General features: G+C 51.8%; 1 protein-coding gene and 1 pseudogene across 1 annotated transcript; one reads left to right on the top strand and one right to left on the bottom strand.

Moving 5' to 3' along the window:
* Positions 1-434: 434 nt before the first annotated feature.
* LOC150055305 (small ribosomal subunit protein uS14 pseudogene) lies at positions 435-689 on the bottom strand (annotated as a pseudogene).
* A 5,115-nt stretch (positions 690-5,804) lies between these two features.
* Positions 5,805-15,809, top strand: Efs (embryonal Fyn-associated substrate). Its single transcript, XM_090345259.1, has 6 exons — positions 5,805-6,054; positions 10,561-10,839; positions 11,370-11,501; positions 11,594-12,319; positions 12,902-12,991; positions 14,866-15,809. Exons 1-6 carry the CDS (start codon positions 6,037-6,039, stop codon positions 15,298-15,300), a joined length of 1,680 nt encoding a protein of 559 aa, XP_090201385.1. The 5' UTR covers positions 5,805-6,036; the 3' UTR covers positions 15,301-15,809.
* The last annotated feature ends 232 nt before the right edge of the window (positions 15,810-16,041 follow it).

Below are 16,041 nucleotides of genomic sequence, written 5' to 3'. Positions count from 1 at the left end.
GAGCATCTACTATACAGAAAGCATCTCTATTCTAAATTGTAGGAATATATCTGTACAAGCCAGATATGATCCCTGACTTACAAAGCTTACCTTTTAGGAGAAGATGTATGACAAGGAACACAGATCAGGAGGTACTGTAGAGGTGAGGGGCGTAGACAGTGGGAGGGCAAAGCTAATTTGGAAAGCCAGGAGGGCCTTTCTGGAGATACAGGATTTAATTCGGTGGGTCTTGGCAGAGGGAGCTGGATATACGCATTCCCTAAATGGAAGAGGACTTGTCATGTTTGAGGAACGCAAAAGACAGTGTAGATGGGGAACAGGGTGAATGGGAGAGTTGAATCAGATGAGGTGGAAGAGCTGAGCTGGTATCAGACTACACAGGGTCTTACAGGCTATAATGGAGATTTTCATTTTATTCTTTTTTATGGTTTCTTGAATTTTTATTTTATGTACAAATATGGTCTTTCACTGAGCTTGATGTCTTGGGTAATCTACTCAAGAAACAGAGAAGATCACTTAGTCCAACGTAATGAAGCCGATGTCCTTGGTGTACTGGCGGAAGCACTGCCGGCACACGTTGAGCCCATACTTCCGGATCAGATCGTGGCAGTTCGAGCACACACGAGGCAAGAGCGAGATCTCTGGCCAGATTTTCAGGGGTGACTCTAGTAGAGCTGCTGGTGACCCATTTTTGCTTCCACAGGTCCAACGAGGGCAAAGGTTCATTTTATTCTTATAAACACATTTTAGACTTCATAAATGCACTTATTGCATTTATTCACTGGGGTATTAACTGGATTCAGGCATGATCTACATGATGCAAGTTTCTTGAGGGCAGGCACCACTTCCTTCAGATTCTGAGGCTCTACAGACCTGTTACCAATGAACAATAATAGTTGCTTTTGGCTAGACATGGTGGCCCACACCTGTAATCCTAGCTACCCTGGAGCTGAGATCTGAGGATCACGGTTCAAAGCCTGCCTGATCAGAAAAATCCATCAAACTCTTATCTCCAATTGACTATCCCCCCCCCCACACACACAAAATAGCCGAGCTCATGACTTAAGCCTGTAATCCTAGCTACGCAGGAAGCTGAGATCTGAGGATCAAGGTTCAGAGCCAGTCCGGGCAAAAAGAAACTGAGACTCTTATCTCCAATTAACCTCTAGAAAACAGGAAGTGGGATTTGGCTCGAGGGTAGGGAGGCAACCTTGAGCTGAAAAGCTCAGAGACAGCACCCAGGCTGAGTTCAGGCCCCATGACCCACAAAAACAAAAACAAAAAAACCCTAGAAATGGAAAAATGGAAGCCATTTGCTGGTGGCTCATGCTTGTAATCCTAGCTACTCAGGAGGCTGAGATCTGAAGATCATGGTTCAAAGCCAGCCCTGGCATGAAAGTCAATGAGACTCTTATCTCCAATTAACCACCAGAAAACTGGAATTGGCACTGAGGCTCAAGGGGTAGAGCAATAGCCTTGAGCCTAAGAGCTCAAGCCCCACAACCAACAAAAATCAAAACAAAACAAAAAACCTGGAGGCCAGGAGTGTAGCCTAGTGGTAGAGTGCTCATTTAGCATGCATGAAGCCCTGGGACTGATTCCTCAGTACCACATACTCAGAAAAAGCCTAAAGTGGCACCCTGGCTCAAGTAGCTTTGAGCAAAAAGTGTCCAAGGACAGTGCCCAGACCCTGAGTTCAAGCCCCAGGACTGGGAAAAAAAACAAAACCTGGAAATAGAGCTGTGTTCAAAGTGGTAAAGTACTACTAGCCTGGAACCCCAAATCTCAAGGGACAGTGGCCTATGCCCTGAGTTCAAGCCTCAGTACCAACACACACACAAAAAACCAGCTCCTTTTGTCCAACATATCATGGGCTAGACACTGTGCTTAGAATTTTCTCCGTGCTCACAACAAACTGATATTCTAAATTCTATTATTGTTCTTTATATACAAGAAACCAGAAACTCCAACAGGTCTCATAGCAGCCAGTCACTAGCTAGTGTCAGAGCCAGAATCCAGGTAGTTTGGGTGCTGTGGGCAAGAGGAGAAGTTGCCAGTAACTGAGAAGTTTCTGAGTAAGTAGGACAAGCAGAAGCCCTGGAAATCTGGGTAGGCTGAGGAAGAAGAGACCAACTGGTGGGACCCTGGATGGGAGAAGAAAGAAAAGACTGGGACTTGGGAAGATAGATGGATGTTTGGGGAAAACCCTGAAGATTCAGCTAAGCAAGACTGCTGTCCAAGCAAGATAGAGGCCACCTTTCCAGCCTGGGCTTTCTTTGATCATACCAGGAGCTTAAAACGTTGCCTAAACAAATTTGAATCACTTAAACCATAGTTTACAAAGGAGAAAGCAGAGATGAGCATATAGGAGAGATGAGAATATAAGGACTTTGGTGAGGACAAAGTCATCTTGAAAGTAGAGTCAGAAAAAAGCCAGGATAAAAGTAACACAGTATGGAAGATCTAAGAGCCTGTGGCTAGCTACTCAGGAGACTGAGACCCAGAGGAATGCAGTTCAGAATCAGCCACTGCAGAAAAGTCCTCAAGATGTATCTCCAAAATAACCAGAAAAGAGCTGGTTTTGAGATATGGCTTGAGTGCAAGTTGAATAAACATAGAACCTTTTTGGCAAGATGATGATGATGAATGATGATGATGATGATGATGATATAAGGACAGAAGACGTCCATACAGAAGGTGTTCTAGAGCTTGACCAAGATCACATCATTAATTAATCAGGACTCACTCCATTCTGTGCCTGGACATTCCTGAAGCACAGTCTACTTTTCCTACTGGCCCATACTCAGCTGTCCTATGTTCCCCAGAAACTGAGCTCTGCTTCCCATCTCCAAGTTACCATCCTGTCTGATCTTATTAGCTTTCTTTATGCTTAGCTTCTTCTGGCTCTATTTCCCTGTGCCAATCCAGAGCACTTCTCTTTGGGGCCAGGGGTTCTAATTTGCCTCGGCAGACCCTGGGCTCAAGGGCAGTTCAGTCCCTGGAGCCTATGGGCTGTAGGGAGTATAGGCTCTTGCCCTAATGGCCAACTCCAACCAAACTGGACCTGGGATGGGGGAGCTGTCCTGCAGATGTGTCTACACACTTTTAAAGTTTCTTTGTGTCCTAATGAAGGGAGACTGAGTATGTTTTAAGATTCCAAGCCCCACTCTTGAGTCTGCACTCAGTCACTGACAGCCATATCCAAAGCCATCACCATTTACCCTCATGCCCACTCCAGAAACTCACAGAAATCCCATCCCATAGGTACCATCTCTCCCCTCTGCAGAGGGTTCTTCCAAAGGTGTCAAGACAATAGGATGGAGAAGGGACTTAGGCAGGCTCTCTGACCGCCACGATGTCCTAGGAAATGCCACTATGCATAAGCCTATGGAATATGGAGGGCCAGAAGGGAGATGGAGCAGTCCCCAGAGCTTAGGTTCACAAAGGGCTTAAAATAAGATTTCCAAGTAGGGGCTGGGAATGTGGCTTCCAGGAAGAGTGCTTGCCTAGTATGCATAAAGTCCTGGGTTCAATTCCTCCATACCACTCCATACTTTTGTGGATAAGTAAAACAAAATTTAAAAAAAAAAATGATTTCCAAGGTTATCAATAAGCCGGACATGGTGGCTCACACCTGTAATCCTAGCTACTCAGGAGACTGAGATCTGAGGATGCGATCAGTTCAAAACCAGTCAAGGCATGAAAGTCCATGAGACTCATCTCCAATTAACCAGCAGAAAAACCGGAAATGGTGCCATGGTTCAAAGTGGTAGAGCACTAGCCTTGAGCTGAAGAGCTCAGGGACAGCACCCAGGCCCAGAGTTCAAGCCTCACAACTGACAGACAAAAAAAAAAAAAAAACTTCCAAGCTTATGAATAAATGTAGTAATAACTAGAGCCCCCAATGTCTATTCTACATGCGGGAAGTGTGTTCATTTGATCAGTGTAAACACTGAACGTGCACGACAGATTTTCAACTTGCTCTTACAATGCCAGAATGCTCCAGGGCTGATAGCTCACACCTGTAACCCTAGCTCTACTTTAAGGATCACAATTTGAAGCCATCCTGGCCAGGAAATGTCAGTGAGACTCAAATCTCCAATTAACCAGTAGATGTGGTAAAATACCAGCCTCAAAAGAAAAAGGTGAGGGACAGAGCCTAGGCCCCGAGGACAGGCCCCAGTCTTTCTCGCATGCACAGAACTGTTGAAAGGACCTTTGGATACAGTGTGAGAAAGAAAAACCAAAAACACAACAACAAAAATCATAAATGTCAAAAGTGAAAGGGTTCTCTCAAGCCTCTGATGAGGTCCAAGGGTGAGAGGCAGGAGGCAGAAGAGGCTAAAACTCTTAGGGACAAAGTCCCAGCCCTCTTAGATGAGTTCACCCCTTTTTTAAAAGCCCTGGTTTCCGATCCTGCTCCACTTAGTAGCAAGAGACAGCCCTGCTGCCAAGGTGGACAGGCCCAGACTGGCAGAGGAGGCGAGGAGGCTGTCCAACCAGCCCGCCTGCAGATCCGGAGCCAGACGCTCAGGCTTCGCGTGGTCCAGCCGTCGCCAGATCCCAGGCCTGGGCCCCAAAGCGTGGTCGGTGCGGGCAGCCCTTCCACTCCGGCCGGGGAGCTCGGCGAGCGGGGGCCGCTCCCCCCAGGACCCGGGCCAGGCGGAAGGAGCGCACGCCCTCCCGCGGGAAGACCGATGTGGGGCGAATGAAAGGGAGGCCGAGAGAGGCGCGGGACTGGCCGGGGAGCGCGGGGGCGTGGCGGGCGCGGGGAGCTCGGGGGGAGCCGGCCGGCCCGGCCACCCGGAGGTCCGCCGCGAGTTCGGGCAGCTGGGAGAGGCGCCGGGCAGCTGGGCCCCGGGGTCCCGAGCTGAAACTCAACACCGCCTGTGGAAGGCTCGTCCCCCTTTCTCCCCCGCCACTTCCCTTCCCCTCCCTCCGCCCTCCCTCCTTTCCTTTAATCCCCCGGACGGAGCCTCGCGCGCGGGAGAGGAGAGGAGCGGGGCGGCGGGGAGGAGCGGGCTGGCCCGAGCGGGAGCGGCAGCGGGGAGCCGGGGAAGCGGAGCCGCGTGCCGCGCGCCCCGGGCCCCTCCCAGCCCTCTCAGTGTCCCGGGCCCCCACGGGTCCCACCCCTGCCCCGTCCCCTTGTCTCGGCTGCTTGCTTTTGGTTTGTTTTTCTTCCCGGCCTTTCCCTTGGCGGCCCCGGGCCTCGGGGCGCGCGGAGGGGCCCGGCGCTGGGTGGCTGTGAGCGGGGCCCGCGCCGGCCCTGCCCCGGGCACCGGCCGGGTGGAAGGGAGCGGGACACCCTCGTTCCTGCAGGGTGGCTTCCAGCTGTTGCCCTGCCCCTGGACGTGCGGAGCGGGAGCCCGCGCCGCCCCTGACGCGCAGCCCCGCGGCCACGCTCTCGGGCACCTCTGGCGCCGGGACCCGCGCGGCGCGGTCCTCGCCCCGGCTCCCCCCCAGCACGCCCCGCCGCGGGGGCCGGGCCAGCTCCGCTCCCCGCCGGCAGCCCGCGGGAGGCGACGCTTGGCCCCTAAACTCGCTCGTCCGGCCCGACCGCCCCGGCGGGGCTTCTCCCCGCCCTCGGGGCTGACCCAGGCCGCCTGGCCAGGCGTCGAGCGCTGCCCCAGCTCCGGCCTTCTCGCCCGGGACGCCCTCGGAAGGGAGCAGACAGCCCACGCGAGCCCACAAGGCCTCCGTGGCCCAGGGCACGCGGCGCGCCGGGTCCGGGCCACTCGGCGGCCCCCGGGGAGGCCGTGGGGCCACCACAGAGCGCGCCCTTTGGATGAGGTCCCGAAGCGACGCCCCGGCCCGCCCCGCTCCTCCTCCTGCCCGGCCTAGCTGCCTCCCACTTGGGAAGTTTTGTGGGGTGTCTTTCTCCTCCTCCTCCCACCCTGGTGGAGGCCCCTGCTTCACGCGCCACGGCCGCGGGCAGCCTCCGTGCGTCGAGGCCGCGAGCCATGCTGCGGCGCCGCCACCGCTGAAGTCCGCAACGCCCAGCCTGGCCAGAAGCGGGCAGCGTTGGAGGCCGAGGCCATGGCCATTGCCACGTCGGTGAGTCCACGGAGGAAAGGAGGCAGCGCTCCTGCCCGCGGCCCTGTGCTCCGGTCGGTTTCTTTTCTGCCCTTTTCGTCTCCCTCTTGACCTCAGTCTTCTGGGAGAGGCTGTGCCCTCTCGCTTTGGGTTCTTTCTTCCTCTCACTCCTCATCCCCGGCGCCTCCGGGTTCGGGTCCCCCTCCCGCTCTCCCCCTCTCCTCCCCACTGCTGCTTTCTGGAGGCCGGGAGGGGCAAAGTGTAGCCTGTACCGCCCGCCCTCCCCGTCCTATCTGTTCTTTTCTGGGCGCGAACAGATGGCCACTGATGGCTGCGGGGACTTGTGATTGGAGACAGGAGAAAGGACTGAGAGATCCTAAGGACCCGGGGAAAATGGACGGGAGGAGGCCCATCTCCAGGGGAGGAACGGGAAAGGGGGCAAACAGAGCAAAGAAAGGATGATCGGGCAGGAAAAATAATAGAGAGGAGGGGAGGTGATGTCAGCCCGCCTCGGGCCACTTTCTGGAGACTGGGGACAAAGGGAGGAGACAGCTGGCACGCTGGGACCGTGGGAGGAGGCCTCCCAGAAGCGCAGGGAGCCCACAGCCACCCCCACTGAGCCAGCCGGTGCCTGACCGGCCAGCTCCGCCTCTTGGCGGAGGGAATGGAGCTGGGGCGACCGACCCCACCCAGCATCAATCTTTCTATCGGCAGCCCTGGCGGGGGTTGCAGCCACTGCTAGTCCCCGCGGTTTGGCTCCATTGGCAGAATTCAAACTTGATTCAGGGAGGAGCACTCCCTGGCCCCACCTCTGCGCTCCGCCCTGTGTAGTCTGAATACCCAGGACAACTCTAGCTACTCACACCTCCCTACCCCGCCCCCCCACACCCCGGGATTCTCAGGCAAAGCCCAGCCACCCCTGTGTTCTGACCCTTTCTGAATGGGAAGAGAATATTGAATGAAAAGAGAAACGGGGCTACTCTAGCCAACGGCTTTCTATTACCCCTTCAGGATGGACTTGATGTGGGTTCTTTCTCAAACCACACATTTTAGGTCCTCAAGGTACATGAAGACCTTAGTTCAGAACTAGAAAAGGGAAACGGGGATGCTTTAAGGGTAGAGTATCTCTGAGGATATTCTGACTGGCTCAAGAAGATGGCAGTCTCTATCAGCTTTGTAATACCAGAAGGTAGATTTTTCTTTTTCTTATTTTTTTTTTAAGGAGGATCAAACTCCTAAGAACCTAATAATGCTAATATTTATTAAGCATTGATTATACCTAGCCTATGCTAAGCTCTGTCATGATTTTGTTTTGTTTTTTGTTGTTGGGGTGATGTACAGGGGTACAGTTACATTCACCAGGTACATTACTTCTTGAACATTGTTACACTTTCCATGTTTTTCTCCCACTTTCCCTGCCCCTACCCCTACCACTCATCTTTGACCACTTGTCTTTGTCATGATTTTTTGATGTGTTATCTCAACTTTGTGAGAACACCATTATTACCCAAAAATGGATATTTGATCACAGATAGACAATTCTACAGAAGGGGACATTGAGGCACAGAAAGGCTAAAAACCTGCCCAAAGGTATCCAATGGGAAAGGAACAGAGCCAGGACATAACTTCCAAGCCTTTTTTTTTTTCCCAATCCTGGGGCTTGAACTCATGACGTAGGCACTATTCTTGAGCTTTCTCGCTCTCGCGCTCTCGCTCTCTCTCTCTCTCTCTCTCTCTCTCTCTCTCTCTCTCTCTCTCTCTCTCTCTCTCTCTCTCTCTCTCTCTCTCTCTCTCTCTCTCTCTCTCTCTCTCTCTCCTTTTTTGTGCCAGTCCTGGGTCTTTAACTCAAGGCCTGAGCACTGTCCTTGGGCTTTCTCAAGGCTACCATTTGAGTCACATCACCACTTCTGGCTTTTTCTATGAATGTGGTACCAAGGAATTGAACCCAAATCTCCATGCATGCTAGGCAAGCACTCTACCACTAGGCCAAACTTCTGGCCCTGTTCTTGAGCTTTCTCAAGGCTAGCGCTCTACCACTTGAGTCACAGCAACACCCCTGGCTTTTTCTGTGTATGTGGTACTGAGGAATTGAACCCAGGGCTTCACACATGCTAGGTAAACACTCTACCACTAGACCATACTCCTGGCCAGACCCCCAAGTCTTATCTTCCTCTAAAGTTTTGCTTTTAATTCCCTGGCTGCATCCCAAACACTAATTTATATTACAATTAGAAAGAAAAGCACGAGTCCATCTAGGACCACAGAACCAGGGAATAGTTGAATGAGGCCTGGGGATGTAGTTTCATGGTAGAGTACTTGTTTAGTATGCATAGAGCCCTAGGGTCAATCCACAACATCACAAGAAAAGAAGGAGAGAGAAAAAGGAAGAAAGCTAATTTGGAATTAAATGGTTTGTTGTTAAAAACAAAACAAAAAACACCCAGCCACCTCAACACCCAGCCACCTCGGAATGTTGAGAGTGGAAGAAATGCAGTTTGAGGCCTAGAAGCCTAGTCAGAAAAGTTCAGAAGCACTACCTCTAAAACCAGGGAGGGAAATGGCTAGAGAGGCATGGTTTGTATGGTGGAGTGACAGCCTAGCAAGCTCAAAGCTGAGCATTCCAACCCTAATATGCCTCTCCCCACCCCAAATCACTCAACCTCCCTCCCCACCCCCATAGGAAACAATGCCAAGAACACACACTAATTTGCTAATTGAGCAAAGCACCAAGGCCCCCTCCCCCTTACCCCTCCCCCATCTTGTAGTAGCCTGCTGAGGTCACTAGCTTGAGATTTTTTTTTTTAGTGATCGGTCAATTTGGCTACTTGGCCAGTAGTACCTGACAAGCTATTTCAAAGCAGTATAAGCTACCATTGCTTGGAATCCTATCAGGAAGCATAGTCACTGATTCTACCAAAAGACTCATCTCCAGAATCCTAGACCCTCTTGACTTTACTGTTACTAATTTACAGGACAACAATCAATTACCAGTGGCCAACACCTGTAATCCTAGCAGTAGCTAGGAGGCTAAATCTGAGAATCATGACTCCAAGCCAGCCTGGGTAGGAAAGTCTGAGGCTCCTTTTTCTTGACTTGGACTTGGCCTAGTCACTATCTCTGAGCTTTTTGGCTCAAGGCTAGCATGCCAGCATTTTGAGCCAAGGCTCTACTTCTAGTTTCAGATAATTAGAGATAAGAGTCTCAGACTTTCTTACCCAAAGTGGCTTCAAACTATGATCCGCAGATCTCAGCCTCCTGAGAAGCTAAGATTACAAGTGTATGCCACCAACATCCGGCTCCATGAGACTTTATCTCCAGTTAGTCACCAAAAAGCCAGAATTAGAGCTGTGGTTCAAGTGGTCAAGCACTAGCCTCGAGTGAAAAAGCTAAAGGACAGTGCATAGGCCCTGAGTTTAAGCCCCAGTACAGGCACAATAAGGGAAAGAGGGTGAGAGGAAGAAAAGAAGGAAGGAAGGAATATACATTCATAATTGTTGAAAGGCAATAGAGGAAATCATTGAAATCAAATAGTCTAGATTCAAATCATACCCCACCAGCTGTGTGTCACGGAGCAAAGCACTAACCTCTCTGTCTCACTTTTCTTTCCCAAATGGAGGTGACCATGTTCCCTTCCTCTTAAGGTTGCTGTGAGAATTCACGTAAAGCCTTGCACAGTGTCTGGATACATCATTGCACTTGCTGCCTGTGACCTATTACCTGAGAAAATAGCCCTCCCGGGGAAACGCTGAGGCGCTTCCACCAGACAGAACTGGAAATAGACCAGTAAATAAACGTTTATTCTTGATTGGTCTGCCAGCTCCCCTCCCAATACACACTACACACATGCACACGGAGCTGATACACTTCCCTTCTCCATGGCAACCTCAGCCTTTTCTGGTGGAACCTTATTTGCTGGAACTGAGAACAAAACAATGGCTTCATGTTTTGTTTTGTTTTGTTTTTTAATGGCCAGACACTCTGTCTAGATGGCTTTTCTCAGGCTTACTCTTAACTTTTTGCCTGTAAGGGGGGATGACAGGAGCAGAGGAAGATAAAGAAGAGTAGGCCAGACCTTAGCAGTACTTCTTCATGTATTTTGGAAAAAAATTCAATTAGCATATGTATATATAAAGACAACCGCTTCTGGGTGCAGCCCTATTGCAAGGATAATAGGAATGTAGCTGGAGAAGACTAAAGAGTAGAGACATTCACAGAGCTTCAGTAGGGATGGGAGAAGAAAAGAGGAGGAGGAGACATTTTAGCAGAACTGAAGGATATACAAGGGTCAGTCAGATGGAAGCAGACCAACAGCACTCCAAGAGCAGAGGTCCTGAGGCAGGGAAGAGCTAGCTCAGAGAATGTAAAAGAAGAGGAGAAATTGGTCATGAAGCTAGAATACGGCAGGGCTATGACCTGATGAGCCAAGCTGGGAGGGAGATTTTTTTCCCCCTAACTTGAATGGAATAAGGAAGCTGTAAAGAGTTGCAACACGATTCGATGTGAATCTCATTCTGTCTTACCCACCAGGCCCAGCTAGCCCGGGCTCTGTATGACAATACAGCAGAGTCTCCCCAAGAGCTGTCCTTCCGCCGCGGGGATGTTCTACGGGTCCTGCAGAGGGAGGGTGCTGGAGGACTGGATGGCTGGTGTCTCTGCTCCCTGCATGGCCAGCAGGGAATTGTGCCTGCCAACAGAGTGAAGCTCCTGCCAGCTGGCCCAGCACCCAAGTCCAGCCTCTCTCTGGGACCCCCTGCCCAGCCTGGCCTACCATGTCCAGCTCCAGAGCACAACAATGAGGAACAAGAGGTAAGAACTGGACTTCCCCAGCTGTAGGCCAGGCAAGCCTTTGGGGAAAGCTTCTAGGAGGGCAGGGAGATCCTGGGACCTCAATTCTTCGCTGACTTTGCTTTCTGAAGTCTTATCTGCCAGTGCTTTGTTGTTGTTGTTGTTGTTGTTGTTGTTGCTTTTGGCTGGTCGTGGGGCTTGAACTCGGGGCTTGGGCTTTGTCCCTGAGCTCTTTTCGTTCACGTCTAGTTCTCCCTACCACTTGCCACACGGTTCCACTTCCTGCTTTTTTGGTGCTTCATTGGAGAGAAGAGTCTCACAGACTCCTGCCTGGGCTGGCTTTGAACCATGATCCTGAGATCTCAGCCTCCTAAGTAACTAGGATTATAGACCTGAGCCATGGGTGCCTGGCTCTGCCAGAGCTTTCTGAGTTCTGTGTCCCTGTCCACATGGGAAGGAAGGGAAGGGAGACTTAAATTGCTTCAAGTCACACTTGCGGTTCACTGACACCCACACTCCTCCCACCACACCCACCTGTCTTAATTCCCCAGGTATATGTGGTACCACCCCCAGCTCGGCCCTGCCCTGCCTCAGCTGGACCCTGCCCACCCTCCCCTGACCCCATCTACAAGGTCCCCAGAGGCAAGGGGACCCAGCCGGCTGCCCCTGGAGAAATCTTGGAGGTGAGGGCTAGAGGTCTGTGTGTGTTGGGTGAAGGACAGGGAGGGTCCACAGTGACCGAGCTGAAGGCTAATTTGTCCATTCCTTCTTCCAGGTCTACGATGTGCCTCCCACTGCCCTCCGCCCCACCTCTAGCAGCCCCTATGACTCCCCAGCCTCCTTTTCCCGCCCTCTGGCAGGGGCCGCCCCACTGTCCCCTAGAGAGGAGGAAGAAGCTCCCTATGATGTGCCTTTGGCCCCAAAGCCACCCACAGAGCTGGAGGCAGAGCTGGAGTGGGAGGGGGGCCGGGAGCCAGGGCCTCCCTTGTACACCACCCCTTCTAACCTGAAACGAGCCTCCGCGCTCCTGAACCTGTATGAAGCACCAGAAGAACTAATGGCAAATGGGGAAAATGGGGACACTGAGGAGGGCATCTATGATGTGCCCCTGCTGGGGCCAGAAACACCCCCGTCTCCAGAGCCCGCTGGAGCCTCGGCCACCAATGACTTGGATACCCTGGCCCAGCTTCTGGCCAGAAGTCCCCCACCGTCACACAGGCCCCGGCTGCCCTCAGCAGAAAGCCTGTCCCGTCGCCCTCTGCCTGCCTTGCCCATCCCTGAGCCTCCCAGTCCTTCTCCAGCTCCCTCACCTGCCCCAGGCCGCAAAGGCAGTATCCAAGACCGGCCTCTACCCCCACCCCCGCCCCGCCTGCCGGTGTATGGGGGCCCCAAGACTGAAGGGGAGCCAGAGGGCACGGAGACAGGGGATAATCCAGCAGGACCTCACAATGAGTATGAAGGCATCCCAATGGCCGAGGAGTACGACTACGTGCATCTGAAGGTAAACTGAGCCAGCTCCTCCCTGCACACCCACCTGCCCCCGAGAGAACCTGACTAGGGAACCCAGAGGCTGGGAGCACAGGGGCAGAGTCTTCTGCTCTCCCCTGGGGCCCCAGTGCTTTTCTACACCACTCAGAAGCAGATCCAACAAGCTGGCACCAGTGGCACACGCCTGTAATCCTAGCTACTTAGGAGGCTAAGATCTGAAGATCATGGTTCAAAACCAGCCCCATCAGGAAAATCCATAAGACACTTATCTCCAATTAACCACCAGAAAATCAGAAGTAGCACTGTGGCTTAAAGTGATAGAGCACTAGCCTTGAGCTGAACAGCTCAGAGACAGTGCCCAGAGTTCAAGACTCATGACTGATCAAAAAGAAGGGAGAGGAGGAAGAAGGAGAAGAGGAGGAGGAGAAAGAAAGATCTACACTCACCCCAAACCTGGGCACCACCAGAGCTCTGGCACTGCAGACCAAAGACTGTCTGCCTCTAATGGCAGGCATATTCAGAAGGAAGGAGACTGGGGAGGAGCAGGAAGGCATGGAAGCCTCCCACCCTACCTAAGACCCATTCCCCTCTGCAGGGCATGGATAAAACTCAAGGACCTAGACCTCTGGATAAAGCTGTACCAGGAGACTCTGAACTTCCGGACAGAGGGCCGCCAGAGAAGCAGGTAATCCTGGTAGGGTATGGTAGAAAAGGAGACTCAATGAGGAAAAGTGGGACCAATACGGGGACAACAGTTTTCTTCATTAAACCATCCAGGATGCTGGGTGCCGGTGGTTCATGGCTGTAATCCTAGCTACTTAGGAGGCTGAGATTCTGAGGATTGCAGATTGAAGCCAATCTAGGCAGGAAGGTCTGTGAGACTATCTCCATTTAGCCAGTACAAAGCTGCATTTGGAGGTGTGGTTCAAATGGTAGAGCACATGAGTCTTGAGGAAAGACACTGAGGGACTGTGTATAGGCTCTGGTGAATTCAAGAACCAAAAATGGCATCAAAAACAAGCAAACAAAACATCCAAAGGAGTAGTAGACCATGTGACAAGAGAAAGGAGTTAGGATTGGACAGGAAGATGCTGGGGCATGGAAGAGGATATTAGGAGCTCAGAGGGGAAAGAATGTGTTGGCGAGGAGTCAGCAAGGCGTAAGGGGTACAAAAGGAATTTCTGGGCTGTGGGTCAGTTCTGGGCCGTGTGACTTCTAAGTTCCTTCCAGCTGTGAATTCCTAGGTTTCTAAGAGACCTGGTTCCTAATCCCAGCTTTGCCGGTAAAAAACAAAATTTAATCTCTCTGGGCCTTAGCAAAGTAGTTCCCTCCTCTCAGTCCAGAATAGATATAAGATAGCTACCACTGTCAGATATTTACCAAGTGCCAGACCCTGTCTAGGCACACTGCAGCAATACCATTCATAGTCATCAGTGCCACTCAGATGGACTCACAGTGTACAAGGCACGGTGCCATGCCCATTCGATGGATGACATCCATCAGATGTGTACTGCAGCCCTTGATATGCATCTCTGGGTCCTGGGAGACAGGTAGCTCCCGAGCACTTGAAATGGCCAGATTTTGTAGGCTTAGTGTGAAACTAGCTCAGTAATTACCATGCTGATTGCATACAGAAGCTATAATATTTTATATTTGAGGTTAGATAAGAACATATTGTTAACTTTTTAAAAAAATGTTTCAATGTGGCTGTAAATTTCATGTGGTTTGCATTGTTTATATTGGACAGTGTAGTATGAAACTCCTTGAGTTTTGTTGCTGTTGTTGTTTGTTTGGGAGTTTTGCTGCCTTTTTGTTTTTGCAGTGCTCGAGATCAAACCCCGGCCCTTGTATACTAGACAAGTACTGTACCACTGAGCCACCCCTCCAGTGCTGGGGGCAGGAGGTTATTTTATTTTGTTTGTGCATATGTGCCAGTAGTTAGGGCTTAAATTCAGGGGCTAAATAGGCTTCCCCTTGTCGCTCAAGGCTAGCACTTTACTAGTTGAGACACAGCTCTGCTAGGGATCAGCATGTCACGGACATTCCTGCGGAGACTGGCTTTGAGCCACGATCCTTAGATCTCAGCCTCTCAGTAGCCTGAGTGGATCCATGAGCTACTTACTGGCACCTGGCTTAGACTGGATTTTCTTTGTTGTCTTTAGATAAAGAAGTTCACAGACTTGTCTGAAGTCAACTTTGAGGTTACTTGGGTCTAGATCTGCCTGGTGTTGTCCAGGCATTTAACTCTAAAAATCTACATTTTCTGGGCCGAGAGTTTGGCCTAGTGGTAGAGTGCTTGCCTAGCATGCACGAAGGCCCGGGTTCAATTCTTCAGTACCACATACATAGAAAAAAGCTGGAAGTGGTGCTGAGGCTCAAGTGGTAGAGCTCTAGCCTTGAGAAAGTCCAAGGACAGGGCTCAGGCTCTGAGCTCAAGCCCAGGACTGGCAAAAAAAAAAAAAAAATCTACATTTTCTGACGGGCAGAAGTAGGAACTGAATGGGCAGAAGGGAATTGACAGGAGAGCCACTTCTCACTGATGCTCCTCTTCCTTCTCAGGAGGCTGTGTCCCCAGGGGAGCCCCCGCCTCTGTCCACAGGAGACGTACAGCTCTTGCATTTCTATGCAGGGCAGTGCCAGAGCCATTACTCAGCACTACAGGTGGCTGTGGCAGCCCTGCTGTCCAGCACCCAAGCCAGCCAGCCCCCATGCCTCTTTGTGCCCTACAGCAAGCAGGTGGTAGTGGCTGCTCACCGCCTGGTATTTGTTGGGGACACCCTAGGCCGGTTGGTAGCCTCCGCCCCAGTTCGAGCGCAGATTGGGGCCGCAGCTACAGCACTGGGCCAGGCTTTGCGGACCACTGTGCTGGGCGTCAAGGGGGCTGCGCTGGGCTACCCATCCAGTCCTGCAGTCCAGGAGATGGCACGCTGTGTGACAGAACTGGCAGGCCAGGCCCTGCGATTCACCACCCTGCTCACCAGCCTGGCCTCCTGACAGTGCTGAGAGCATAACTCTGCCCCTCCTCTTCCTGCCAGAATCCTCTCCAGCTTTCCCAAGTCTGAAGGACTCTCACCCCGTCCTGCTCATCTCAGCCTCTCACAGAGGCATCTCTTCCCCCCAACCCACTGCTTTTTGTACGAGCCATTTTATATAAATTATTTATATTTAATATTCCCTGCTTTGTCTGGAGCAGGCACCAGCCCTCTGGGGCAGGGAGGGAAATGGACGACTTCTCTTTCAGCCTGGGTTCGAGATTCCCTGCTCCTACCTCTGGATGTTTGGCACACAAAGACACCAGTGGGAGAAACTTGGGGCTACAAAGAACCTGTCTCCTTTCCTGTTTCCTGGTTTCAGAGTATGAGTGCCTCACTATATGCTGAGGTGAAGTCAAGCCATTGACTGCCCAGAATGTGACGATGTGGGAGACACCAGGGGTTCCTCCCCTCAGACGGAGGGGAGAGCTGGGCCCCGGGCAGAGACATACACCTCAATAAACCCTATGGTCTGGCTCTCTGACTCTGCTTCTTGGGGGTCTGGCCTGGCACCCCTCTGTGGGCACCCCTCCCCTGTGCCATGGGCCACATATTGTGAAGGGATATTTTATTCCATCAGCCATTCCCTAGACTGGTTGTCACTCCAGAGGCGGGCCATGTAAATGTTCATGGTGAAAGGTGAGTGTGAAATGGGCATTAGAAAACAAACCTGCCAGAGGAGACAGCTGCTAGTAACAGCACT

Source organism: Megascapheus bottae, chromosome 14, assembly GCF_031878675.1.
Source record: "Megascapheus bottae isolate mThoBot1 chromosome 14, mThoBot2.hap1, whole genome shotgun sequence".
NCBI classification, from domain to species: Eukaryota; Metazoa; Chordata; class Mammalia; order Rodentia; family Geomyidae; genus Megascapheus; species Megascapheus bottae.
This window is presented reverse-complemented; position numbering and strand designations above follow the sequence as displayed.

What these genes read in the sequence shown, in the direction of transcription:
- Efs (XM_090345259.1), top strand. An exon ending in ACGACTACGTGCATCTGAAG is followed by an intron (nt 12,320 to 12,901) that starts GTAAACTGAGCC and finishes TCCCCTCTGCAG; the next exon opens with GGCATGGATAAAACTCAAGG. An exon ending in GAGGGCCGCCAGAGAAGCAG is followed by an intron (nt 12,992 to 14,865) that starts GTAATCCTGGTA and finishes CTTCCTTCTCAG; the next exon opens with GAGGCTGTGTCCCCAGGGGA.